Raw genomic sequence first — 27,634 nt, 5'->3', positions numbered from 1 at the left:
TCCTTCATCGTTGCTGGGTCAAAATCTTGGATCTCCCTCCTGAACAGCATTATGGGCCTAATTTTGGCCATGACTTGCTCCAATTTCTTTTTAGAGTAAATTGATTTTTTTGGCGTGTTGAAAAATGCCTTTTTACACAATAAACTTGCTCCAGAATAACTTAGCTCGGTACAATTTATTTTGGTTCAATTTTTTTTTTCAAAAGAGGGCGTTCCCAGCCACTTAAGCCAGTTTTGGCCATTTGTGCCACTTTGGCCAGGTAAAACTTACTCCAAATCCACTTAGGTCAGCGTATGTAGCCAGCTCTGAAAACATTGCGGGCAGTGAAGAAATCAGCTCACATTAATACATCGGCGGACATTAGGGCAGGGATAAGGGAGGGAAGGGAACCAGAGAGGACCTGAAACAATAAAACCAAGCACCAAACATTGCTAGGAAAAGCACAAACAAGTAACATGCTAATAGAAATCAAGTAAATCCTACCTTAATCTTTAAAGTCAGCCCAGGAAGGCAGTGGGCCGGCCTGTGAGTGAGGCCATTCAGCCTGGGATAGGGGAGGCAAGACGCGCAACAGGAGTCCAGTCATCCAGGGCTAGGGGCAGCTGCAAATGAACTGGAGGGTTTGTGTGTGGAAGCAGAGCGACGGAACGCGACATCGGTGGGTGGTGGGGGGGAGGGGTAGTGAGATGCTGGCCTCGATATCACCGGAGCGGGGGGGGGCGGAGGGGGGAGAAGAGGGAGGTAGGTCACAAGACCCAATGGGGGAGAGGGGGAAAGGAGTGGACAATGGACCTTTGGGTGTGGTCCATCTGGAGTGAGAGAGAGAGAAGTGAGAACTGCAAACTTGTGCTGTGCTGCCTGCTTTGACCTTCTTTGAAAGTTTAATTTTAAGTTGGGGGCAATACTGACAATGTCATACCTTGTGCGAGCGTTCTGCATCATTGTGCTACTTAGGAGACAATTGATTCGAGCTCATCACATCAGGAACATCAGAGCCCATAGGTTGCTGGGCAGAAGGGCTTTCCCACCTCAACAATTTTGAGTGAGGCATTTGTACCTGCACCTGAGTGATGCAGAGTGTCAGAAGGCTACGTTTCTGCACAGAAGTTGTCCGTGAGATCTGTGACTTGCTGAGACCAGACCTACAGCCGAGAAGTAACAGGTGGACTGCTTTGTCAGTTGAAGTGAAGGTTACAGCTGCACTTTCATTCTATGCCTCCGGATCGTTTCAATGTACAACTGGAGATGTGTGCCATCTCTCAACATGCAAAACCTGTCTCCATTCACCAGGTCATGGCTGCACTGTATGCACGGAGGAATGACTTCATCAAGTTCCCAATGATCGCCCAAGCAATGTATGAGTGAGCTGTGGGGTTCTCAAGGATTGCTGGCTTCCCAAATGTACAGGGCTGCATTGATTGTACCCACGTCGCCTTGCGAGCACCTTTGGAGGATGCCGAGATGTACAGGGATAGAAAAGGCTTCCACTCCATTAATGTGCAGCTCGTGTGTGACGACATGCGTCGCATCATGTCAGTCGATGCAAGATACCCTGGCAGCACTCATGATGCATTCATCCTCCACGACACAGAAGCTGACCGTGAATACAACATGTTGCACATTGCGGCGCGCAGCATCATAGAGAGGACCATTGGCATGTTGAAACAGCGTTTCCAATGCCTGGACCATTCCAGAGGCTACTTGCAATACTTCCCTGAGATTATCGGTCAGTTCACTGTTGTGTGCTGAATGCTGCATAACTAAGCCATCATGAGGCTGCAGCACCTGGTAGTGGAAGACCCACCTGAGGTGAGAGTGGCTCATGATGATGATGTGGAAGAAACAGGTGGCGAGCAGGAGGATGATGATGAGGATGATGATGAGGATGCGAATGAGGATGATGATGACGAGGATGAGGAAACCATGCAAGTGCCTGAGGCCGGAGCAGGACGTCAGAGGAGGGCGGGCCATCGTGCCCCCTTCACGATTGCTCGAGCCTTGCGCCAGCAGCTCATCCGTGAACACTTTGCTGATGACTGAGGGCTCAGCAACAACTATTCCGCATGGACATGTTTATTTTTTTGGAACTGTTCCTAATCTTGTGTTGTGTTAATGGAACATGATACAGTTTTAATGTAAAATATATTTTATTCAAAACTTTGCAATGTATTTAACTTTCGTGTAATAAAAAATTCTTGCATCAAAACTTTACTCTTTAAGATCATTTAAACGTTAAGATAATTGATAACCTTGTAAAGTTACATAACTTACAACAAAAATCCAATGTGAGAACATTTACATGCTAAGATCACTTAAACTTTAAGTTCACATAAAACTTGTAAGTTTACATAACTTACAAAAAACACCCAATGTGAGAACAGTTAGAACAGTGAGTGAAGCGACATTAACAACAAAAACAAAAACAAAAACAACAGCAGCAGCAGCAAAGAAAGGCTGCACCCATCTCTCATCCCCCTGAGTCTAAGGCTGCCCGCTGCGCTTGGTCCTGGGCTCTCCACCAGCCCTGCCCGCAGGCGGTGGTACAGTGTTTCTGGGGTACACACCAAGATTCTTCTTTCTAACATCTCGCCCACTGGGCACCTCTTGAGGGTGGGGGGCGTCAACGTCACGTGGCAAGTTGGAGGGCCCAGGCGGCAAGTTGGAGGGTGCAGCTTTGGGCTGTTCAGAGCTTGGTGCGGGGATTGGAGTGGGAGTGGCGTGGGGTCTGGGCGTGTTCCCTTATTGCAGCAGGTAACTCCAACATGCCCCTCCCCCATGCACCCTGACAGTGTCTCAGTGGTCTGAAACATTCCCTCCCTCATGGCCTTGGTCATTGCAACTGTCGTCCTTTCCACTACCTCTGACATTCCATCCCTCATGGCCACCATTCACTCAGTGATGTTAACGGACATGGCTCCCATTTCCTGTGCCATTACTGTTACTTCTCCCGACAGTCCCGCTACCTCCTCACTCACCCCAGTTATGGTGTCCAGGAGAGATGGGTAAAGTCAACGGTCTCCCACCCAATGCCATGATCTGAACCACGTCTGTTGCATCCTGCATCTCAGGAGAGCGTGGTCAATATCTCCTTCCCCTCCCCCTGGATCTGGCTTGCAGCATCCCAGTGGGAGGCGCAGGCTGGGACATTGGGACCCTGGGTGTTCCCTGCTGATTTGCACCACCACCACCACCACCACCACCGCTGGGACCTGTAACCTCGGACGGTGGGGCCACGGGTGTGCAATGCTGTGGCACAACACCACCATCAGCACCACCACCAGCACCACCACCACCACTGGGACCTGCAACCTCGGACAGTGAGAAACCATAGAATATCGAACCACTAATCATGGAAGAGCCTGGCAACTGAGATATGTTGACCTCCTCAAGATTCAGTAAAACACTCCTATCATCGAACCCCTCCCATATCCACTCAAAATGCCCCTCACGCCCATGTTGTTCTGGAGGGTTGATCTCCTCTTCAGAATCGTCCATGTCTGAATCTTGATTTAGATCATAAGGATTGTCCTCAAGTTCTGCAAAATATAACAGAACAGTCAAATGGTCAGCAGCAGAGGAGGGGGCAGGATGGGTGGCATGAGTAGGCTCACACATCGCAGGCCAGGCAAACAGGTTGATTCGAAGGGCCACAATAAATTTTCATGACTTACCCTCTCCCTTGCGTGCGGGCCCAGCTTGTACAGTACTGATGGTTTTTCTCCAGGCAGTACCTATCAAAACAGCGACCCTCTCTTCCAAGGGTGTCAGTGGCTGCAGATTTGCTGGTCCTCCTCCTGTTCGAGTTGTTTCCCTTTTGTCGTGGGACAGTTTCTTCTGCAAAGATTAAAATGCAACTTTTTAGAGAGGGTGTCTTTCTGCTGGGTGGGACATATACAGTTGGTCACATTTACAATTGAAATTACATTGAATAAATGGAAATATTACTTAGACTAACTACTTGACCAAGGTCCTGTCACTTCTTTTTACACTGCCTTCCAGATCTCTTGGTGTTCGCCAATCTGCAGAATTCTTCTGAAACTTGGTTCCAGTGTTTCTTCATCTTTTTGGGTGGCACTTTTGTGTGATCTTTGCTGGTATCCTGATGCTGCCATTTGTTGTCAATGACAGTAACTAGTGACTCGATTTCGTCATGCAAGAAATTCTTTGTCCTTGGTATATGTTGCTGCATTATTGCTGCAGCTGCTCTGAGACACTAACAACACTTTTGCAATGCTCTGAGACACTTTTCCACTGCACTTAGTCACACTCTGATTTTTCAAGACAGTCCTCTGAGACACTAACAGCACTTTTGCAATGCTCTGAGGCACTAACAGCACTTTTGCAATGATCCCAAACACAGTCCCTAATTTGCGTACAAACAGCACCTCTGTCACTTTTCCAGGCATGCAGCACTTAATTTGAGGAAACAACACAGGCAGGACACTGTTGCTTGTATTCAGCAATTAATTCGGTTCAGAGCTCTCCTTCTGGCACAAAATCAAAACTAGCTGCGATGAACTTTAAAAATGGCCAAGTGCCAAGTTTCGGCGCTACTGAGCATGCGCGCAGCTGCCGGCACTGGGCTGTTGCTCCGCCCCCCCCCCCCCCCCCCCCCCCACTGCACTATGTACGTCGCGCTAGGACACAGGAGACTTGGCAGAGTGGGCAGGATGGGGCCACTTTTATTTTGGTGCCGTTTCCAGCGCGCAAAGTCGGCGCATTTAGGGTAAATGCGCCAAAAAAAAGGGTTCGGGAAAATTGGGCTCTACGGGGTGCGCCGGCTCTGTAGAAGAAAAACCATGCCAAAACTTACCTTGGTATTCTCCCCGCTCCTGGAATGTCGCAGGCCCTTGAAGTGGCGCAGCACAAGCAGTGGGGGGTGGAGCCAGCTCCCGGCGCTGAAAACAGTGCCGGGACCTCTGCACATGCGCGCTAGAGTATGCAGTAGCTCCTCACTCCCACAAACTCTGTGTGTGCTCTGCAGGCTGTGTGGGAGGGGCCTAAAGCACGCCGCCCCTAGCCCTGGCTGAATGGGCTCCCTCATCGGCGGCCAGAGTGTGCAGAGCTGCGACCCCACCAAAATTAAATTTTGCCTCCAGGAGAGGAGGGAAGAAAGTTGAGGTTAAATAGAAAGAGATACCAAAGCATGAAAGTTAAGTGGATACCGGACACAATAAACTTCAAACACATTTCAAAATCAGGGTGAATACAGAGAGCTGCTCCAGCAGACTGGACCGTTAATGCACAGTTTGGACAGTCGATGTGCAACTGGTTCTGCAGATTACTGATAAGCAGTGTTGTGTCTACAAGCTAACCTTTCTGAAATGCGATTTCCCTCCTGTGAACAATTTTCATTGATTTCTTAATTTTCTCTCTGAGATACAAGTAAGAGTTTTGTGGTCAGGTTGAAAGGCGATCTTTTACCCACACTCGGATAGCGCATCATTTAGATTTGTTTCAGAGACCTTTTATCTTAAATCATAACAGAAAATGCTGGAAGTGCAGATCTAGTTGTTTAGTCTTGGTGCTAGGTGCAAGTCCTCTCAGCTTCCTTGTATTTTTTATTTGTTATTGAATGCATATTTTTGTGCTTTGTTTAATGCTTGGTGCTTTAAATGTACTTATGCTCCTTTAATGTTGTTGTGAAGGTGTTTAGTGCTTTGCAAGGTCCTCTCACTTCTCTTCTCCTCCCCCCCCCCCCCCCCCGCCGCCCCATTTCTGGCTACTGTGTTGATTTCTTAACTCATCCCAAGGTTTTTCTGTGCAGTGGCCACATACGCTGGCCTAAGATAGTTTGGAGTAACTTTTAGCTGTCAAAACTTGCTAAAATGGCCAAAACAAGTGTAAGTGGCTGGTAACGCCCCTTTTGAAAAAAAACGAATCTCAAAAAAAACCTAACTAACTAACTTACACTGGAGCAAATTAAATGGGCAGAATTGTAATTTTTAAGATACTCCAAAAAAATCAAGTTGCTCCAAAAAAAACGGAGCAACTCCTGGGCAAACTTGGACCCATTGAGTGTACCTTCACCACAAAGACTGCAGTGGTTCAAGAAGGCGGCTCACCACCACCTTCTCAAGGGCAATTAGGGATGGGCAATAAATGCTGGTCTTGCCAGCGATGCTCACACCCCAGGAACAAATGAAAAAATATATTTCAAAAGCAGCACTGCACAACAATTCGGGTAATATATTGTTACTTTAGGTCTGTAGAAACTGGGTATCAAACTGTGCAGATTCAGATTAGTGCTGTTCTTTATGAGAGAAAAAATAGTACCTTTGGACAGGTAGTTACTTAACTGTGGCAATAAAATGGATAGCCTTTCCCACAGCTGTAAAACTTCTAAAACATAAAGTGAGCAGGTGAACAGGATTTAAAAAGTAAAAATGCTTGCTTTGTATTTCAAAGCAGATTGGTAAAAATATGCTTTAATAATGAGATTTAGAATTCAACAGCTCACCTCATTAGAATAAACTGTGAGAGCTTCTTCAGGTCTTTAATTTTTCGACATCTCTCTCTTTCTTGCAGCCTTCATTTTATTGTCTTTGACACTGAGGCATCACATGACATCCTGAAAGTGTGGGATGGGCCAATAGAAAGTGACATGCTGCTGAAGGAGTGGAGTGGCTCCTCACTACCTGATGACATCTACAGCACATTTAATTCCATCACCCTCCAGTTTGACACTGACTTCTTCATCAGCAAGTCGGGCTTCTCCATTCAGTTCTCAAGTAGGTGACAGTTCGTTATCTTTTCCCAAATCTGGTTCAACCACATAGACATTCATATATTTTTGCAAATCCTAGAACATCCGGATTTAGAACAAATATCTCGGAAATATTGGAACATTTAAAAGTCTTTCAGGGGAAGTAGGCAAAAACTTAGGGGCCGAAATTCCCTCGGTAACGCCATCCGTTAACGCCGCCGAAGGCCTATCGTCAGTGGTAAGTGCCGTCCACGCCTCCATTGAAAATTAGTTGGTCCTTGGTGGAGCTGCCAAGAGGTAACGCCACTCATGTGGTGACATCATCCAGAGCGCAATGCCCCCCTTGGTGCCACTGTTGCGATATTGCGTTTCTACGGTGGCCTTAACGGCCAGGCATTCATACAGCCTGTAAAAAGTGGTGTAAACATAATGAATCTCAGGCAGAATCACCCAGAGATCAAGGTTAGGTTTTTTTTCTTTATTTATTTCAACATTTGTTTACTGGCTGTTCCAGTGAGAAAGTGTGTTTGGGTCGGAGAAGTTTCTGGGTTTTTTTTTCCTTCCGTCGCGAAATTGACTAGGTCTCCTGAGCTCCCACCCCGTTGGTGCTCGAGGATGAATGTGCAATGCCATTTTTAGCGCTGCTTCCTCATCTTTGGACGTAAAAACTAAATTTGCCATTTTGAGGAAGCACCTAACGCTTGGTGCTAAAATCATCACTCGGACGGTGACACCACCTCAAAAACAATTTCCACCCCTTGTTTCAAGGGCATCCCAAAGGGCAACTCAAAGGGTAATGGAATGTTGGTCTTTATCTCAAGGGGGTTGGAATACAACAGGTGGAAGTTATATAAAGCTCTGGTTAGACTCCGTTTAGAGTACTGCATTTAGTCTGGTCATCACACTTCAGGAAATAAATATTCACCTTGGTGCAGCACAGATTCGCTAGAATAATTCCGGGGTTAAAAGGCTTAAATTATGAGGACAGATTGTATAGGCTGGGCTTGTATTCCCTTGAGTATTGAAGATTAAAGGGTGATATAACTGAGCTGTTTAAGATGTTTTAAGATTTGATAGGTTAGGTGGGGAGTCTCGAACAAGGAGACATAAACTTAAATTTCGAGTGAGGCCGTTCAGGGGTGCTGTCAGAAAACATTTCTTCACTCCCTCCACCAGAAAGCTGGCGGGGGCACACAGCACAGCCTGTTTTGTAGCTGTCAATGACAGGCCGCAACTTCAGGATTTCCACATGCCAAATCTCGACATTGCAGTCAGTTTCAAAGGCGGCCTGACGGCGAATTCTGACAGTTCGCCATCATCCCGACCGCAAATTCCGGGCCAAGAGCTTTTGATTTGTTGAATGGTTCCAGTTGGGCATCTAAAACATGTATTTAATATGTCTTTCATGGTAAACTTTTTATTTTAAAAAAGAAGTGCATTTGGCTGTATAGCCATTAAAAATAATAAATGAAGTCCTTGAGCCATCTCTTATTCTACAATTCAAGTTAGTTGGAAGCAGCTTGGGCGAAATATTTTGTGCACCATTTCATCTATTGGTTACACTGTCCTGTTGCAATCTTATTGATATGAATTAGGACAGTGGTCTAGGGAAATTGATTGAAATATGATGGGAATGTGAGAAACAGTCATACAGCCCATCTAGCACACCCTGCCAGTCTACTCCATTTATAGTATATGCTGAGATATCTCCCTCCTGTCTTTACACTAAGCTTTACTTCCTTGTAGAATCAGGAAATCTCCTTTTTCAGAACACATTTTGTGAATTAGTTTGTTGAAGTGGCCAGTTCTCAATGAAAAAAACAATTGCAGGCTATAACGACCACAGTCCTGGCAGCAGATGACAAAGCATCAAATTGTTGCTAATACCTGAGCTTTACAATTTGTAAAGACAAAGCAGAGAATGTTGTGCTGCTGCTTAAGTTCTGGTTAGTTTGGATTACTTAGCTCACAGCTACTTTTCCTGCTTTACCTTTAAAAGAAAAATGCCATTGTTCCACTCTTGATTTTTGGGAACATGTCCTCTATTTCTGTTTTTATTTACCCACTGAGAATGGAGTCAGCCGTCCTAGTTGGCCATATTGTGCCCTTTGGATAATATCGGCTGGATTTTCCTTCGGGAATCTGCCTGTTTTTGGGCAGTCCTGGACCACTGTTGAAAGGAAAATTGGGGCAAGGAAGCCTGCTGCCACATCCCCACCCCTAAAATGAGCTGCCAACCGTCACTGATGTCATCTGCTTACCCATTGCCTTCCCCACTGTATGTAACTGACCGCAAGGGAGAAGGCCTTAAAATTGAAGCCCATTTGCCTGTGTTGCCACCTCTGTATCTCCAACAGAGACAAAAATGGTAGGAATTCTTGGATGGAAGGAAATAACCCCAATCTGGTTATCTCTACCCTCACCTATCCACTCCAGGTGCCAGTTTTTCTGCAGATTTGCAGAACCATGTAAAGCCTTCCTGTCTGGCACATTTAGGGGGCTTTGGCCTTTTTAACAGTTATCCTACCCATCACCACATGTTCTTCATTAACAGTACTAGATTCCCTCTGAAGAGTGGAGATACCCGTGGTAGCCCACTCTGCATGTAATTTACCTCAAACCAGGAAAATGGGTCATTGTCAATTCAGGGTCACATCGACAGGCAGAGGACATGCTCTGCCACATTTCAAGAAAACTCTCAGCTTAGTACTCCTTGATGGACCTGTGAACTTTCTAATATTGACTGCTGCCATTACAAATGTTGATGGCACTTTTCTGCTTATGAACAATCATGTGGTGAGGGAATGGATTTCGGAAGTTGCAGTCAGTATCTAGCATGGCTCCTTGTGAGGTATAGCAGATCATCATCATACGCAGTTCCTCGCAATCGAGGAAGATTTGCCTCCACTCCTGAAGTTTGTTCTTTGGTGACTGAACAGTCCAATACGAGAGCCGCAGACTCTGACACAGGTGGGACAGATGGTCATTGAGGGGAAGGGTGAGTGGGACTGGTTTGCCGCACGCTCTTTCCGCTGCCTGCGCTTGATTTCTGCATGCTATCGGCGTTGAGACTCGAGGTGCTCAGTGCCCTCTCAGATGCACTTCCTCCAATTAGTGTGGTCTTGGGCCAGGGACTCCCAGGTGTCGGTGGGGATGTTGCACTTTATCAGGGAGGCTTTGAGGATGTCCTTGTAGCTTTTCCGCTGCCCACCTTTGGCTCTTTTGCCATGAAGGAGCTCCAAGTAGAGCACTTGCTTTGGGAGTCTCGTGTCTGGCATGCGGACTATGTGGCCTGCCCAGCGGAGCTGATCGAGCGTGGTCAGTGCTTCTATGCTGGGGATATTAGCCTGAATGAGGACGCTGATGTTGGTGCGCCTGTCCTCCCAGGGGATTTGTAGGATCTTGTGGAGACATCGTTGGTGATATTTGTCCAGCAACTTGAGCTGTCTACTGTACATGGTCCATGCCTCTGAGTCATACAGGAGGGCAAGTATTACTACAGCTCTGTAGACCATGAGCTTGATGGCAGTTTTGCGAGCCTGGTCTTCAAACACTCTTTTCCTCAGGTGATTGAAAGCTGCACTGGCGCACTGGAGGCAGTGTTGGATCTCGTCGTCAATGCCTGCTCTTGTTGATAGGAGGCTCCTGAGATATGGGAAGTGGTCCACGGTGTCCAGGGTCGCGCCATGGATCTTGGTGACTGGGGGGCAGTGCTGTGCGGTGAGGACAGGCTGGTGGAGGACCTTTGTCTTTCGGATGTTTAGCGTAAGGCCTATGCTTTCGTACGCCTCAGTAAATACGTCGACTATGTCCTGTAGTGCGGTCTCTGTATGTGCGCTGACGCAGGCGTCGTCCGCATACTGTAGCTCTACAACAGAGGTTGGGGTGGTCTTGGATCTGGCCTGGAGATGGCGCAAGTTGACAAGTTTCCACTGGTTCTGTAGTTTAGTTCCACTCCAGCGGGGAGCTTGTTGACTGTGAGGTGGCGCACGGCGGCGAGAAAGATTAAGAGGGTTGGGGCGATGATGCAGCTCTGTTTGACCCTGGTCCGGACATGAATTGGGTCTGTGATGGATCCGTTGGTAAGGATCACGGCCTGCATGTTGTCGTGGAGCAGGCGGAGGATGGTGATGAACTTTTGGGGGCATCCAAAACGGAGGAGGACACTCCATAGACCCTCGCGGTTGACAGTGTCGAAGGCCTTTGTAAGTTCGAAGAAGGCTATGTATAAGGGCTGGCGCTGTTCCCTGCATTTTTCCAGTAGCTGTCGTGCTGCAAAAATCATGTCCGTTGTGCCCCGTAGGGGACGAAATCCGCACAGTGACTCCGGGAGGAGCTCCTCAGCCACGGGAAGAAGACGGTTGAGAAGGACTCTAGCGATGACTTTCCCAGTGGTTGATAGCAGGGAGATTCCTCTGTAGTTGCCGCAGTCGGACTTGTCCCCTTTTATAAAGATGGTCATGATCACTGCATCTCTGAGATCCCCCGGCATGCTCTCCTCCCTCCAGATGAGTGAGATGAGGTCATGTATTCGTGCCAGCAGTGCCTCTCCGCCATACTTCAATGCCTCAGCAGGGATTCCATCCGCTCCCGTAGCCTTGTTGTTTTTGAGCTCTCTTATGGCTTTTTCAACCTCATGTTGGGGTCACACTGAGGTGGTGGTTGGTAGCATGCTGCAGGTTGGAGTTGAGAACACTTGAGTCAAAGGCACAGTCTTGACTGAGGATATCTTCGAAGTGCTCCTTCCAGCGGGCCCTGACTGCCTCGGTGTCCTTGATGAGTGTTTCCCCGTTCTTGGCCAGCAATGGGGTGGGGCCTTGGGTGGTCCCGTAGGTGGTCTTGACTGCGATGAAGAATCCTCGCACATCATGGTTGTCGGCCAGCTGCTGTATCTCCTGTGCTTTCTCCATCCACCACCTGTTCTTTAGGCGACCTCCGACATCCCCTGGCGAGTTCGGGCCAACCGGGCCTACTGCAGGCTTCCCACCACCTTACCCATTGACGATCTCCGACGTCCCCCAGCGACCTCCAGAGGCGGCGCCCTCGACCTGGACCTGGCTATCGGGCTTCCACTCCCCCCTCCAGCGATGATCGGAATACCTCTAGTGGCGGCTGATGGGCCTCTCCTCCGCAACAGAGTCTGGGCTTCCCCGACGACGGCTGGACCTCCCCTCCTGAAAGATGACCTCCTCCTCAACAACGACCGGGTCCCCCTCTTCCATGTCGGCGACTGGCCTCCCCTCCTCCTTCAACGACGACTGGAGCTCTCCTTCCCCACCGGCGACCTGGCCTCTTTTCCTCCTCCAACACATGGTGAGTACCATGGCTGTGACCCCCCCTGCCCTTCCACCCTGAACCCCGGTGGGCTACGAACCCTCCCAATGCCTGTCCCCAACTAGGCCTCGGATCACCTAGCACCAAGGGCACTACCCAGCGCTGAGCCTGCGGCCAACATCCCGCCGCAGGCAACTAGGCCCATATCATCATAGGCAGTCCCTCGGAATCGAGGAGGACTTGCTTCCACTCCTAAAGTGAGTGCTTTGATGGCTCAACAGTCCGATATGAGAGCCACAGACCCTGTTACAGGTGGGACAGACATTCATCGAGGGAAGGGGTCGGTGGGGCTGGTTTGCCACATGCTCCTTCTGCTGCCTGCACTTGGCCTCTTCGTGCTCTTTGCATTGAGACTCGAAAAGCTCAACGCCCTCCCGGAATTACTTTCTCCACCTCGGGCGGTCTTCGACCAGGGTCTCCCAGGTGTCAATGGTGATGTCGCACTTTACCAGGGAGGCTTTGAAGGTATCCTTATAATGTTTTCGCTGTCCTCCTTAGGCTCGTTTACCATGAAGGAGCTCCGCATAAAGCATTTGCTTAGGGAATCTCGTATCTGGCATGCGAACTATGTGGCCTGCCCAGTGAAGCTGATCGAGTGTGGTCAGTGCTTCAATACTGGGGATGTTAGCCTGGTCGAGGACACTGATGTTGGTGCGCCTGTCCTCCCAGGAGATTTGCAGGATCTTGCAGAGACATCGTTGGTGATATATCTCCAGCGACTTGCGGTGCCTTCTATACATCGTCCATGCCTCAGATCCATATAGGAGGGCGGGTATTACTACAGCCCTGTAGACCAAGAGCTTGGTGGTAGATTTGAGGGCCTGGTCTTCAAACACTCTTTTCCTCAGACGGCTGAAGTCTGCACTGGCGCATTGGAGGCGATGTTGAATCTCCGCATCAATGTCTGCCTTTGTTGTTAAGAAGCTCCCGAGATATGGGAAATGGTCCACGATCACCCCAACCTCTGTCGCTGAGCCACAGTATGCAGACGACACCTGCGTCTGTGCACATTCAGAGGCTGAACTCCAGGATATAGTCAATGTATTCACGGAGGCATATGAAAGCATGGGCCTTACGCTTAATATCTGTAAGACAAAGGTCCCCCACCAGCCTGTCACCGCTGCACAGCACTGCTCTCCAATCATCAAGATCCATGGCGCGGCCCTGGACAACGTGGACCATAGGCCCATATAGCAGTGCCTGGTCTTCAGTCGTCTTGGACCCCCTTGCCACTGGATCAAGACCTCGCTCAGCTAAGCCCGTGTGGTAGCCGGTGTGCAATAACCACCCCATGTTAAAAGAACTCACGCACAGGCATCTTCCACTCCATTAACATGAAGTTCGGGACCTTGAACGTCAGGACTCTCACGGACAACCCCAACAGCGATAGGCCGTAACGCCGCACCGCCATAGTTGCTTGGGAATTTAGACGCTTTGATATCGACATCGCCGCCCTAAGCGAGACCCAGCGGGCAGGGGAAGGCCAGCTCAAGGAACAAGGTGGAGGTTACACCTTCTTGTGGAAAGGGAAACCAGAGGAGCCATCAAAAACGAACTGGTTGACCGCCTCAAAGACTCCCCCTGTGGGTCTAACGAATGCCTCATGACTCTTCGACTTACCCTATCCCGGAACCAGTGCGCCACTGTCATCAGTGCGTACACCCCAACACTCGATGCAACTGATGAGGCCAAAGAGGGTTTTTACACCCACCTCGAAAAATCCCTGTCCTGCGTCCCCGCGGGCAACAAATTGATCCTCCTCGGTGACTTCAACGCCAGGGTTGGCAAGGGCACAGACCTCTGGGGGGCATGATTGGCAGAGAGAGGGTAGGGAAAGCCAACTCCAGTGGTATAGCAGATGGTGAATAAGACACATACATACATCTCCCCAATGTCCCAGCTTGAAAAGTGAACTAATTATTATACAGTGTGGCTTTTTAATTTGCCGAACTAATGAGCTTCTGTAAGTAACGTTTCTACATCGTGCTGATTTTGATGTATTTGGGGGGAATTCGTATCGTGGGCTCACATTGAGTAGTGTGAAAGTAAGTAGGGTCAATTTTGCATTGTGGTCTAAGATCCATTACAATTGGGTTCAGATCAACCAAGTTAATTTTAATTAAAGGTCATCTAAGAGACTACTTTCAATCCACCTGCTGGCTCGAGTGTGAAACTATCTTTACAAATCATTGTTATAAAGCACAACGCCAACTCTGTTCTTGAAAGGCTGATGTTGTTGATTCTTTCCTCTTTTGTAAATGTAAAGTCATCGCATCAGAGAACTGCTTTTGATTTGATAGGCAAGTCAAAACTATAGATTAGAGGAAAGAACTCTGCTGCCCAAATGGAATCACCATCATTAAACCTGTTAGAACTGACTAAATATTGCCTGCGGTACAAACTGGCATGTATAATCCTCCTTTTTACAAAGAGAATTGCTTAATCCCTTCAATTTCTTTGGAAAGATAATGGGGCAGAAATCCCGGCCTCCCTGGGTCCGTACTGAGTGTGTACGGACCCGGGAAGACATCGCAAAAGCCGGTTTTCAGCACACAATGCGCATGCGCTGAAAACCGGCTTTTCCGATCTGTCAAGCTGGAGCTCGACAGATCTTCCGTATCTCGGCAGCCAGGACATTTGCAAGGGCAAGATTGTAGTAATTACCCATATCTTGCCCAACAAATGTCCTGGAAACTCTTGCGCCTGATAAAAACTTTTACAGGCGTTAAGAGTTTTAAAACACACTTAAAACATAAAAAATAAAATGTAAAAAACACATTTTATTTTTTAAAACCTTGCCCACTATGTTAAATTTATTTTAAAGCATAATTAAAAAAAAAATTTTAAGTCAAAAAAAGAGATATTTTTAATAATACATAAATATCTTTCATTTAAATTAATGTTAAATATGTAGTTTATTTTTTCTATTTTTTATTAATGTTTTGTGTGTTTGGGGGGGGGCGGTTCTCATTCATAATAATGGGAATTCTAACTTAGAGAGTTCACATTATTATGAATGAGAACATACTTTACCTGATTGGCTGCCCAGAGCCATGTGACTGCAGCTGCAGCCCTGCGCACGTCCAGGCGTGCACGCGTTACGACATGCAGTCAGTGGTGGCCTCAGGACCAGGAACTCGCATGGCCGCTGCAGCTTCAGGTCAGTGCGCTTCTTTTTTAAGTTTTTTACCCGATTGCCCGCGGAAAGCAGCCGACCAGGATTTCCGGGCCAGTATCAACTTATTAAGGGACTACTGGATATATTCATCATTCCCTTGCTTCCAGTGGGCAACCGCGTGGAAATGCAGTATAGATCAGAGAATTGGCACTGCCTACCTCTGAATTATGCTCCCTTCGAGCATGACTCCTTTGTGTCAAATATAAATCAGATAATATTGAATATTCCTGGTGAACTTTACATGGTTGGCATATCTAACAATTCAACACTGACCTTTATGCATTTGGTCAAGGTGAAAACTAAGCTAAACTAGCTTTGGCCAGAAAAAGCATGTCTCAGACCTAATGCCAATGCTTGTAATGATTGACAGCTGCAAAAAAGATACAGACATTGCAGGGATACGTTTGTATGTCAGTTACAGAATTCCTGATGATAGTCCTGGTTAATAAGGAAATCTGAAGATAGGCTTGCTTCTCTGAATTTTAAACTTGGTTTTAAACTCTGTTAAAACATTACAAATAAAGTGGCTTTTAAATTTACATTTCAGCATTTTTCTTTTCTTAAAACAATAATGTACTTAAAACTGGCTTTTTAAAAATAGTTTAGGTGATTTTTGTTTTCATCAATCTGAGCATGTTAGTATTAAAGAATGGAACATTTCAGGCAACCAGAACCAGCATTGAGTTATTCCCAAGTCAGCTGTAGATGCAGAGTCAAGACCCACAAACTCTGCTCCAATTTCCCTCTTATATGGTGCCATCGCTTTGAGGAGCAACAGGTTGTTTGACTGTGACAGGCATAAGAAATAACTGCAATCATGTCCTCATCAAATAGAAAGAAAGAATAAGCTTGTCTGAATGGTGCACCTTTCATCTGCTCAGGATATCACATAACACTTCGCAATCAATTAATTACTTTTGAAGTGTGGTCAGTGATAATGGGGCAGAAATCCCAGCCTCCCTGAGTCCGTAGGGAGTGTGTACAGACCCTGGAAGGCATCGCAAAAGCCGTTTTTCGGCATGCAATGCGCATGCGGCGAAAACCGGCTTTTCCAATCGTAAAAATTCTCTGACCGGAATTTCAGGGCCATTATTAATTTCAATTAATTTTAATTATGTGGGGGTGTGTTTTTTATTTTTTATTATTATGTTTAGAGTGTTTGTTTGTTTTTTTCTCATTAATAGCAATGAGAACTCGTAGATACGGAGTTCTCATTGCTATTAATGAGAAAGCTGTGGAATACAGTACCTGATTGGTTGAGCAGTCACACGTGACTGCACCTTCTGCATCAGAACCTTGAAGATGGGAGCGCGCTTTGTCCCGCGGGAAGAGAAGGTCTCCCCACTGGAATCCCACGCTCCTCCGGGACCACCAGGTAAATTCGTAAAATTCATTGGTTAGAGGCTTTCGTCCGAAAGAAGCCTCCAACCAGAATTTCAGGGCCAATAAATGTCTTAGAAAAAAAAAATTCCGATTTTTAAAAAAGTCATTTTAATTATGGTTTAAAATAAACTTACCATAGTGGGCAGGGATTTTTAACAATAAAATGTGTTTTTAAAATTGTTTTTATTATGTTTTTGTGTGTTTTAAAACTCTTACGCCTGTAAAAGTAGGCTACATGCCTGCTTTTATCAGGTGCAAGAGTTTTCAGGACATTTGTTGGACAAGATATGGGTTAATATCGCAATCTTGCCCATGCAAATGTCCTCGCTTCCAAGATGCGGAGGATCTGTCAAGCTGGAGCTTGACAGATTGGAAAAGCCGTTTTTTAGCACATGCACATTATGCACTGAAAGCCAGCTTTTGTGATGCTTTCCCTGGACCGTAGACACACAATACCGACCCGGAGAGGCCGGGATTTCTGGGCCAATGTCTCATCTGAAAGACGGCGATACAGTGCTCCTTCAACGCTGCAATGAACTGTCAGCCTAGATTATGTGTCAAATCCTATAGGATCAGGAATGGGAACGTTGGCTGACTTTCCACCTACCTAGCTCAGGCATCACTGAGACCAATTTTAGTGTCCAACTACGGAGATGAACTAAATCAGTGCAAACCAAGAATGAAACTTATGACTTTGTGAGCTCTTTGGCTTCATACTACACCAAATAAGTGCCTTTACTCATTAGCCAATTGACGAAGCAAATCTATTTGCCTCAGCCATTGCATATTGGGGCTGTCCATTAATATTTATTACAACAAAAAGTTGCACTTATATAGGGCCTTTAATGTAGTAAAATGTCCCAAGGTGCTTCACAGGAGCATTAGCAAGCAAAATTTTACACCGAGCCACATAAGGGGATATTAGGGCAGATGAGTGGTAGGTTTTAAGGAGTGTCTTAAAGGAGGAGAGAGAAATAGGAAGGCAGAGAGGTTTAGGGAATGAATTCAAGAGCTTAGGGCCCAGGCAGCTGCAGGCATGGCCACCAATGGTGGTGCAATTAAAATCGAGGTTGCGCAAGAGGCCAGAATTGGAGGAACATAAACAAGTCAAAGACTTGCAGGGCTGTAGGAGGTTACAGAGTTAGGGAGGGGCGAGGCCATGGAGGGATTTTTTAAAATCGAGGCATTGCTAGACCAGGAACCAATGTAGGTCATTTTCAAAATTCAACAAAGCTATCTTAGACAGCCATGCATTTCAACTTTAGTGAATAATTCTTTACTGTTTTATTATTTGTAAAAAGGTTACTTTTTCCCATATGCAGAGATCAATGAAAAATAAAAAGAAGAATTTAGAAGCTTGCCAGTTTGCTGACCTTTGCAAACATGAGCAAATCAAGTAGAACATAGAACATATACTCGCTGCTTAGATTAGGTAACTGAGTATGAAAAGCTGAAGGTCACTTGCTCATTTACATACTTGATTAGCAATTTGACATATTTGTTTGATTTCATATGAACACTGTGATGATGATTAAGTGTTTTTTATTGCAGTTATGTAATGAATGTAAAGAATTGCGTTTTGAATGTTTGAAATTATAATCTCAGCTTTGTAGGAATTCCTACTGTAAAGACAAAAGAACATTGGAAAATGTTCGCAGGAAAGGGCCTTAAATCAACAAATAAAGAAAGGCTAAGGGAACTAAGTGTGCCCTCATTGGGGGCAAAACATGAAGTAGAATAGGACTTAAAACCACAAACAAATTTATGGTGTAAGTGTGAAGGAAACTAATGGGAAGTGCAGAAAAATGTGGCCAAAGCATAACTTAGAGGATCATCTTAACGTAAACCCTTCCCCCCTCCCCCCCCAGCAAGATACTGAAGGAATCAAACAATCTGCCCAATTTACACCCCGCCCAATTTTACTTTCCATTGAAGCACCTGTAATGAAAGAGAGGAACAAAGGTTAGCTTGTAGTGTGTGCAGAGAGCAGAGAGAGATAGGTGGCTGCAGTTTGTCATCCAGAGCATGTAGGGTGAGATACAAGTAAAAAGGGAAAAAGGTATGAAGAAACCCTACACAATATCTCCTCGAGTGCTTCTACGTACAATGGCCCTGGCATGCTGGCCAACATGTCTTCCTTCAGTGGGGGCGGGGTCCAGGCAGGATCGGCCTCCTCCGATCACCACCTCCTGCCTCATGTTGTGCATAGCCTCCGAGAAAGAAGGGTGTGCATTAGTGACAGCCTTGTGAGGCGTTTTGAGAATGTGGCTGTCATGCCTGAATAGTGCAGAGGTTGTGTGCAAGATGTGAGGTGTGGGGAGTGTAATAATGGTGAGAGTAGAAGGAGCAAAGTGTGTGAGTCGGATGAAAAGGAGGTAGAGTGGTGCAGTGATTGTACGGAGGTGAAGGGATGCGGGGGAGGGGAGAATCATGATTTGTGTGGCTATATGTGCGAGAAGAAGGTAATTGATGTGAGAGATAAGAGTCTTACCTTGACGACTCTGGTGTGGTCATTGTAATTGTTCTGATATTGCAGTCATGCCTAGGGAGTGAAGCTCCTGGCATTATCTTTCTCAGAGACCATTTACCATTGTCAGTGGATGTGTTGCTTGGAGGGTGTTCTGCCCTCTGGAGGAAATAGAAACTACCCCCTCCTGTCCACCACATGTAGCAGGGCCTCCAACACTCCATCAGAGAACTTGGGTGCCCTCCCGCAGCCATTTTTCCACTTGTGGTTCTCCTGAAGTCTCCCTGCTGCCCAACAGTAACATGGATAGAGCTGGCTGCATGTCAGACTCATTATAATGAACTGCAACCACTATATCCACGTTCTCCATGTGTCAACATGCAGCGCCCATCTGATTTTGGAGCACAAATGAATTACGAGGCCAACAACCTCTAACTACACTCTGGAGGTGAGGGTGCAGGGGTAGGAAGAGAAGCTCAAGATACTTTGGCTACTATTGGATAGGTAAGAATGGAATCAAATGAGGGCAGTCTGAAACCGAGATATTAATTGAACATCAAAAAAACTATTTTGTGCAGCAGTTTTTAGTGATTTATTTCAATTTAAAATAGAATATGACAGAGACCAATTGTTGTAGATGGACCTTTCAATAATAAAGTTATGCTAACCATCCTGAAGTACAATTTACAGTAACGTGATTGGAGTTTATGTTCAGGTGCTCACATCTTGCCATCTTCATTTGCATTTTAATCGCAATGTCCAGATCAAAGAAAGCATTTACCTTAATTAATTAGTTAATCCTGGCCCTCCATTTTAAATTTGTGAAAAAAGAAAGAAAGACTTAGATTTATGTAGCGTCTTTCACGACCAGCAGACGTCTCAAAGCGCTTTGCAGCCAATTTAGTATTTTTGGAGTTTGGTCACTGTTGTAATGTGGGAAACGCGGCAGCCAATTTGTGCACAGCAAGCTCCCACAAACAGCAATGTGATAATGACCAGATAATCAGTTTTTTTGTTGTGTCAGAACTCGAAAAAGTTGGAGGTGCAACAGATTTTTAAGCAAGTGTAAGGGTAGGGAAAGGGGGAGGGGAGGAAAGAACAAAAGAGAAGGTCTGTGATAGGGTGAAAGAGATTAAATGGCAAAAGGGATGATAGTGCGAGGCAAAAGGAGATGGTAATGCAGCAAGTAAAGAAACAAAAGATGGGTCGAGAAGAGGTGTAAATGGGAAGAGCCCATGGAGGCCCCGACCTACGTGAGAACACCAGCAGCAGGTCGGGGCCATAAAAGGAGCGGCGAGCAGTGGCCTGGGAGCAGCGTGGAGGTATACTACTCCAGGGAGCAGCACGAGCTGCAACAGCAGCAAAGAATGATGTCATCAAGGTCCAGGTCAGTGATTGGAGCGTGGGCAGGTAGAACAGGAGCGGCGAGGTCGGGGCGAAGGAGCGGCGAGATATTGTGGAGGCATGTGATCAGTGGCCAGGGGTGGCGTGAGTTAGGGGCCAGGGGAAGCACGGGCCAGCCCACACTGCGATATGTGTGTACACTAGGTCCGTGCAGCAGAGCTGCTCTCCAGTCATCTTGGATAACCCTTGCCACTGGACCAAGATCTAGCTCTGTCAAGCCCATGTGGTGGCTGGTGTGCAACAGCCACCCCACATTAAAAAAATCCATGCATAGGCATCTTCAACCCCTCAGGATGCAGCTTAAGACCTGGAATTTTAGGTCCTTCATTGAAACACCTATGAACTTATCCTCTTTTGGCATGGAAGCAAGTCATCCTCGTTTTGAGGACTCCCTATGATGATGAAATGGGAATAGCAAAATCATAAACAGCTACCACCTGAACACAATAGGGACAGAAGTTATGATCTGACATTGCTGAACTCGATGTTGAGTCCAGAAAGTGCCCACAAAGCCTCACCAGGAAAGGTTCTGAGTCATACAACAAGGGTCTCTGGTTTAGTCTGCAGACAGGACCATGTGTGAGGTATTACAACTAGCCTTACAATCAATGGACTAGTAAGGGGGTAAATTTCCCTCCCTGCGAGCCCTCCCGGTAAATGCTCATGGAGGGTGGATGAGGATAGAATCAGACTTGGTAGTGATATTTCTCGCGATTAAACAGCTAGCGCTTGCTGTCTGTGCTCATGCATAAGAAATAGCCACTTGAGTAAGGCAACAGAGGGATAGTAGCACCATGGAATTGTGCACCAATCTTATGAAGAGGAGTAAAAAGGTGAAAAATTAGAGGGATAAAATAAAAATGATAAAGTGGCAAGTATTGAGTTTCAAAAATAACAAAACTCTTGATTGTAATACAGGTTGAACCTCCCTTATCCGGAATCCTCGGGAGCTGGCCTGTTCTAGATAGGGGATTTTTCCGGCCGAGGGGTGGTCACGTTAAATTGGATGGTGCGGGTACTGAGCAAGGGGATATCGGGGCTGGCTGGCTTGGGGCTGGGAGTGCGGCAGAGAGATCATGGGGGGAGGGTGTGGGGGGGGGCTGGTGGATCGCGGGGTCAGTCCAATGATTGCGGGAGTCGGCAGCAAGGAAGGACTTCAATTTATTCATGTTGGAGTTCTGCGCATGTGCCACCCTGTGGCCGGGAATGGTTCATCACATGGGGTGGTTCCGGATTAGGGAGTTCTGGATAAGGGAGGTTCAAACTGTATTTAATTGAAAAGAAATTAATTTTAAGGAAAGAAAGCCTCCCTTTCCTCATGTGATTCTTGTACGTTCTTGATATTGACTGCCTCAACACATTGACCTGAAGCTTTGAGTTTTGAAAGGCTTTGCCCCTCAAGCAGATTTTTGTCCATGTGATGTATATTTTCTAATCAAATGCATACTTCCCTCCAATATAGCTACATTAGAAGCAGAGTCATAGAGATCTATAGTTACTTTCAGTGACAGAAGCATGTTTATGGGCTTATAAGTCATGAAAGACCTCCAATATCTTACCTTGAGAAAGAAAGAAGTATCTGCAGCTACAAGCCGCAGTCTTAGAAACAAAGATTCACTCTGGAGCATCCACAATGCTGAGGATGTCGCGAATAGCATGTTTAGTGAGTTGGTCACACTGCAGGTAAAGGTTACAAAGGCAGATAGGGGATGGTTGACCATCAGGCAGAGCAGGGGTAGGAAGGTAGTGCAGAAGTCCCCTGCAATCATCTTCATCCAAAACAGATATACCACTTTGGACACTGATGGGGGTGGTGACTCATCAGGGGAAGGCAGCAGCAGCCAAGTTCATGGCACCATGGGTGGCTCTGCTGCACAGGAGGGCAGGAAAAAGAGTGGGCGAGCTATAGTGGTAGGGGATTCTATTTTAAGGGGAATAGATAGGCGTTTCTGCGGCCGCAATCGAGACTCCAGGATGGTATGTTTTCTCTCTGGTGCAAGGGTCAAGGATGTCTCGGAGCGGCTGTAGGGCATTCTGGAGGGGGAGGGTGAATGGCCAGTTGTCGTGGTGCATAATGGTACCAACGATATAGGTAAAAAACGGGATGAGCTTCTCCAGGCTGAATTTAGGGAGCTAGGAGTTAAATTAAAAAGTCGGAGCTCAAATGTAGTAATCTCAGCCACGTGCTAGTCAGAATAGAAATAGCAGGATAACTAAGATGAATATGTGGCTTGAGGAATGGTGCAAGAGGGAGGGATTCAAATTACTGGGACATTGGAACCGGATCTGCGGGAGGTGGGAAACGGGACGGTCTGCATCTGGGCAGGACCGGAACCGATGTCCTAGGGGGAGTGTTTGCTCGTGCTGTTGGGGAGTGTTTAAACTAATATGGCAGGGGGATGGGAATCTATACAGAGAGAAGTAAAATGGGGGCAGAAGCAAAAGGTAGAAAGGAGATAAGTAAAAGTGGAGGGCAGAGAAATCAAAGGCAAAAATCAAAAAAGGCCACATTACAGCATCATTCTAAAAGGACAAAGAGTGTTAAAAAAAACAAGCCTGAAGGCTATGTGTGTCAATGCGAGGAGCATTCGGAATAAGGTGGATGAATTAACGTGCAGATAGCTATTTAACGGATATGATGTAATTGGGATTACGGAGACATGACACCAGGGTGACCAAGGCTAGGAACTCAACATCCAGGGGTATGATGGAGAATAATACAGTTAATTCAGAGACTGGGGTTCTGAACTTAAAGAAAGGTAACTTCGATGGTATGAGACGTGAAATAGCTAGGACAGACTGGCGAATGATACTTAAAGGGTTGACGGTGAATAGGCAATGGCAGACATTTAAAGATCACATGGATGAACTTCAACAATTGTATATTCCTGTCGGGTGTAAAAATAAAAGGGGGAAGATGGCTCAACCGTGGCTAACAAGGGAAATTAGGGATAGTGTTAAATTCAAGGAAGAGGCATATAAATTGGCCAGAAAAAGCAGCAAACCTGAGGACTGGGAGAAATTTAGAATTCAGCAGAGGAGGACAAAGGAGGGGGAAAATAGAGTAGGAGAGTGAGCTTGCAGGGAACATAAAAACTGACTGCAAAAGCTTCTATAGATATGTGAAGAGAAAAAGATTAGTGAAGACAAATGTAGGTCACTTGCAGTCAGAATCATATTTATAATGGGTAACAAAGAAATGGCAGACCAATTGAACAAATACTTTGGTTCTGTCTTCACGATGGAAGAGACAAATAACATTCCAGAAATACTAGGGGGCCGAGGGTCTAGCGAGAAGGAGAAACTGAAGGAAATCCTTATTAGTCAGGAAATTGTGTTAGGGAAATTGATGAGATTGAAGGCTGATAAATCCCCAGGGCCTGATAGTCTGCATCAGTATTTAGTATTTAAGTATTTAGTATTTAGTATTTAAGGAAGTGGCCCTAGAAATAGTAGATGCATTGGTGGTCATTTTTCAACATTCTATAGATTCTGGATCAGTTCCTATGGATTGGAGGGTAGCTAATGTAACCCCACTTTTTAAAAAAGGAGGGAGAGAGAAAAAAGGGAATTATAGATCGGTTAGCCGACATTGGAAGTGGGGAAAATATTGGAATCAATTATTAAAAATGTAATAGCAGTGCATTTGGAAAGCAGTGACAGGATCAGTCCAAGTCAGCATGAATTTATGAAAGGGAAATCATGCTTGACAAATCTTCTAGAATTTTTTGAGGATGTAACTAGTAGAGTGGACAAGGGAAAACCAGTGGATGTGGTGAATTTGGACTTTCAAAAGGCTTTTGACACGGTCCCACACAAGAGATTAGTGTGCAAAATTAAAGCACATGGTATTTGGGGTAATGTATTGACATGGATAGAGAACTGGTTGGCAGACAGGATGCAAAGAGTATGAATAAACGGGTCCTTTTCAGAATGGCAGGCAGTGACTAGTGGGGTACCGCAAGGTTCAGTGCTGGGACTCCAGCTATTTACAATATACATTAATGATTTAGACGAAAGAATTGAATGTAATAGCTCCAAGTTTGCAGATAACACTAAGCTGGGTGGCAGTGTGAGCTGTGAGGAGGATGTTAAGAGGATGCAGGGTGACTTGGACAGGTTAGGTGAATGGGTAAATGCATGGCAGATGCAGTATAATATCGATAAATATGATGTTATCCACTATGGCAAAAAACAGGAAGGCAGAATATTATCTGAATGGTGACGGATTAGGAAAAGGGGAGGTGCAACGAGACCTGGGTGTCATGGTACATCAGTCATTGAAAGTTGGCACGCAGGTACAGCAGGCGGTGAAGAAGGCAAATGGCATGTTGGCCTTCATAGCGAGAGGAATTGAGTATAGGAGCAGGGAGGTCTTACTGCAGTTGTATAGGCCTTGAATATTGTGTACAATTTTGGTCTCCTAACCTAAGGAAGGACATTCTTGCTATTAAGAGAGTGCAGCGAAGGTTCACCAGACTGATTCCCGGGATGGCAGGACTGACATACGAAGGAAGACTGGATTGACTACGCTTATATTCACTGGAATTTCGAAGAATGAGAGGGGATTTCATAGAAACATATAAAATTCTGGCGGGATTGGACAGGTTAGATGCAGGAAGAATGTTCCCAATGTTGAGGAAGTCCAGAACCAGGGGTCACAGTCTAAGGATAAAGGGTAAGCCATTTAGGACCGAGATAAGGAAAAACTTCTTCACTCAGAGAATTATGAACCTGTGGAATTCTCTACCACAGAAAGTTGTTGAGGCCAGTTCGTTAGATATATTCAAAAGGGAGTTCGATGTGGCCCTTACGGTTAAAGGGATCAAGGGGTATGGAGAGAAAGCAGAAATGGGGTACTGAAGTTGCGTGACCAGCCCTGATCATATTGAATGTTGATGCAGGCTCGAAGGGCTGAATGGCCCACTCCTGCACCTATTTTGTACGCTTCTATGGGCCCAAGTTTCCACATGCGCCTAGAACGGCGCAGTCCCGAGCTGGACGCCTGTTTTTCGCGCCACTAAGTGCGCCTAAAAAAATCCTTGGTATTCTCCACCTCCCTGCAGGTCCTCTGTCCCTCGGCGCAGCCAGCACGAGCTGTGGGGGGGCGGAGCCAGGTCCCTGCGCTGAAAACAGTGCCGGGACCTCTGCACATGCGCGCTACAGTGGGCACGCAAGTGCAGTAGCTCCAGGCGCCGAACTGTGTGGGAGGGGCCCGAAGCACGCAGCCCCTAGCCCTGGCTGAATGGCCTCACTGGGGCTGCGTGAATAAGGCTCCTCCCATGGCCAGCTCCTGCTTCCCCACCCCCCCCCCCCCCGCCCCCCGACCAGACCCGATACCCGCTCTCCCCTGCCTCTGGACCAGACCCGACACCCGCTCCCCCCCCTGCCTCCGGACCAGACCCGACACCTGCTCCCCCCCCGACTGACCCGACCCGACCCGACCCGCGCTCCTGTTCCCGCTCCCCGCCTCCCCGACTGAACCCAACCCGCGCTCCTGTTCCCGCTCCCCGCCCCCCCAACTGGACCTGACCCGCGCTCCTGTTCCCGCTCCCCGCTCCCCGCCCCCCCGACTGGACCCGACCCGTGCTCCTGTTCCCGCTCCCCGCCCCCTCGACTGGACCCGACCCGACCCGACCCGACCCGCGCTCCTGTTCCCGCTCCCCGCCTCCCCGACTGGACCCGACCCGACCCGCGCTCCTGTTCCCGCTCCCCGCACCCCCCGACTGGACCCAACCCGACCCGCGCTCCCGCACCCCGACCCAGCCCCCCGACCCGACCCCCCCCCACTGGACCCGACCCGACCCCCCCCCCCCCCCCCACTGGACCCGACTCCCGCTCCCGGACTGGATCCGACCTGACCTCCCCCCCCTCCCTCTTCCTCCCTCCTCCCTCTCCCCCCCTCCTCCCTCTCCCCCCCCCTCCCTCTCCCTCTCCCTTTCTCCCTCCCTCTCTCTCTCTCTCCCTCCCCCCCCCCCGACCCGAACCAAACCTCCCCGACCCAACCCAACGCCACCTACCTGTAAATCTGGTGCTGGGGATGGGCCCTGCCCGAGGTCTCGGGCCAGCCCGTTCAGCCTTCGGTCCCGAAAGGCCTGCCTGAAGCACTTTCACACAGGTAGGAAGATGGTTTATTTAATCTTTTCTTTGCTTATAAATGTTTATTCAGGTTGGATTTATTTGTATAATATTTGTATAAGTATAAATAAGGATTTATTATAGAATTTAATGACTTCCCTCCCCCCCTCTCCCCCCCCCACCTCGTTCTGGACGCCTAATTTGTAACCTGCGCCTGATTTTTTAATGTGTAGAACAGGTTTTTTCAGTTCTACAAAAATCTTCACTTGCTCCATTCTACTTTAGTTTGGAGTACGTTTTCACTGTGGAAACTTTCAAATCAGGCGTCAGTGGCCGGACACACCCCCTTTTGGAGAAAAAATTCTGTTCCAAAGTAGAACTGTTCTACCTGACTAGAACTGCAGAAAAAAAAAGTGGAGAATTGCGATTTCTAAGATAGTCCATTCTCCACCAGTTGCTCCTAAAAATCAGGCGCAAATCATGTGGAAACTTGGGCCCAAAGTTTCTATGTTTCTATAAATCTGTAAATATTTTAACAATTCCTCTTGCCTCCCCTCTTGGTGTTGGATGGTACACAAAGGAAAGAAAATAATAAAATCCTTTCAAAATAATCACTTGTTGATCCTACTCAGATTTAACTTATATAGTCATGTTATTCATTAATGATAGAGCCGGAAACACACATCAAATATTTGCAATGTATTTCATTACAACCTTTAAGTCTCTGGAATAATTTTGAACCTCACCGCTTGGGCAGTCAACTGGCAGAGCGTATTGCCCACCCATTATCGAACTCACATGATTTTCATCAGGTGGGTTCTCTGACTGGTAGGTGATTCCGCTCTGTCAGTTTACACTGGAAGTGTTGAAGTGGTAAGTGCTGTGTGCCAATTTCAAGTTAATGTACAAGGCCTTCTTCACGGCTTCTGCTAATGCCATTTAAAGTGACTCAGTCTTCAGTTTGCCCATTTTCTCTGTAAAAAAATACCTTGAGAGCAGAACTGAGCTCAGGAAAACATTGAGAACTGAAATCTCTCTATTGGGAATCATAGGTTATGTCATTGGTTGCTTCATAGCCAGTTTG

At 46.9% G+C, this 27,634-nt stretch overlaps 1 protein-coding gene across 1 annotated transcript in view; it reads left to right on the top strand.

Annotated features, from left to right (window-relative positions):
* The window catches only part of LOC139266579 (CUB and sushi domain-containing protein 1-like), a 3,131,815-nt gene that overhangs the window by 2,503,237 nt on the left and 600,944 nt on the right, over positions 1 to 27,634 (top strand). Inside the window, exon 26 of the mRNA XM_070884173.1 lies at positions 6,529 to 6,731. Within this exon, the coding sequence (XP_070740274.1) occupies positions 6,529 to 6,731 (203 nt within the window). The remainder of the gene's footprint in view (positions 1 to 6,528; positions 6,732 to 27,634) is intronic.

This window comes from Pristiophorus japonicus, chromosome 7, assembly GCF_044704955.1.
Source record: "Pristiophorus japonicus isolate sPriJap1 chromosome 7, sPriJap1.hap1, whole genome shotgun sequence".
Lineage (NCBI taxonomy): Eukaryota > Metazoa > Chordata > Chondrichthyes > Pristiophoridae > Pristiophorus > Pristiophorus japonicus.
The sequence above is the reverse complement of the archived record's forward strand: the minus strand, read 5'-3'. Positions and strand labels throughout refer to the sequence as shown.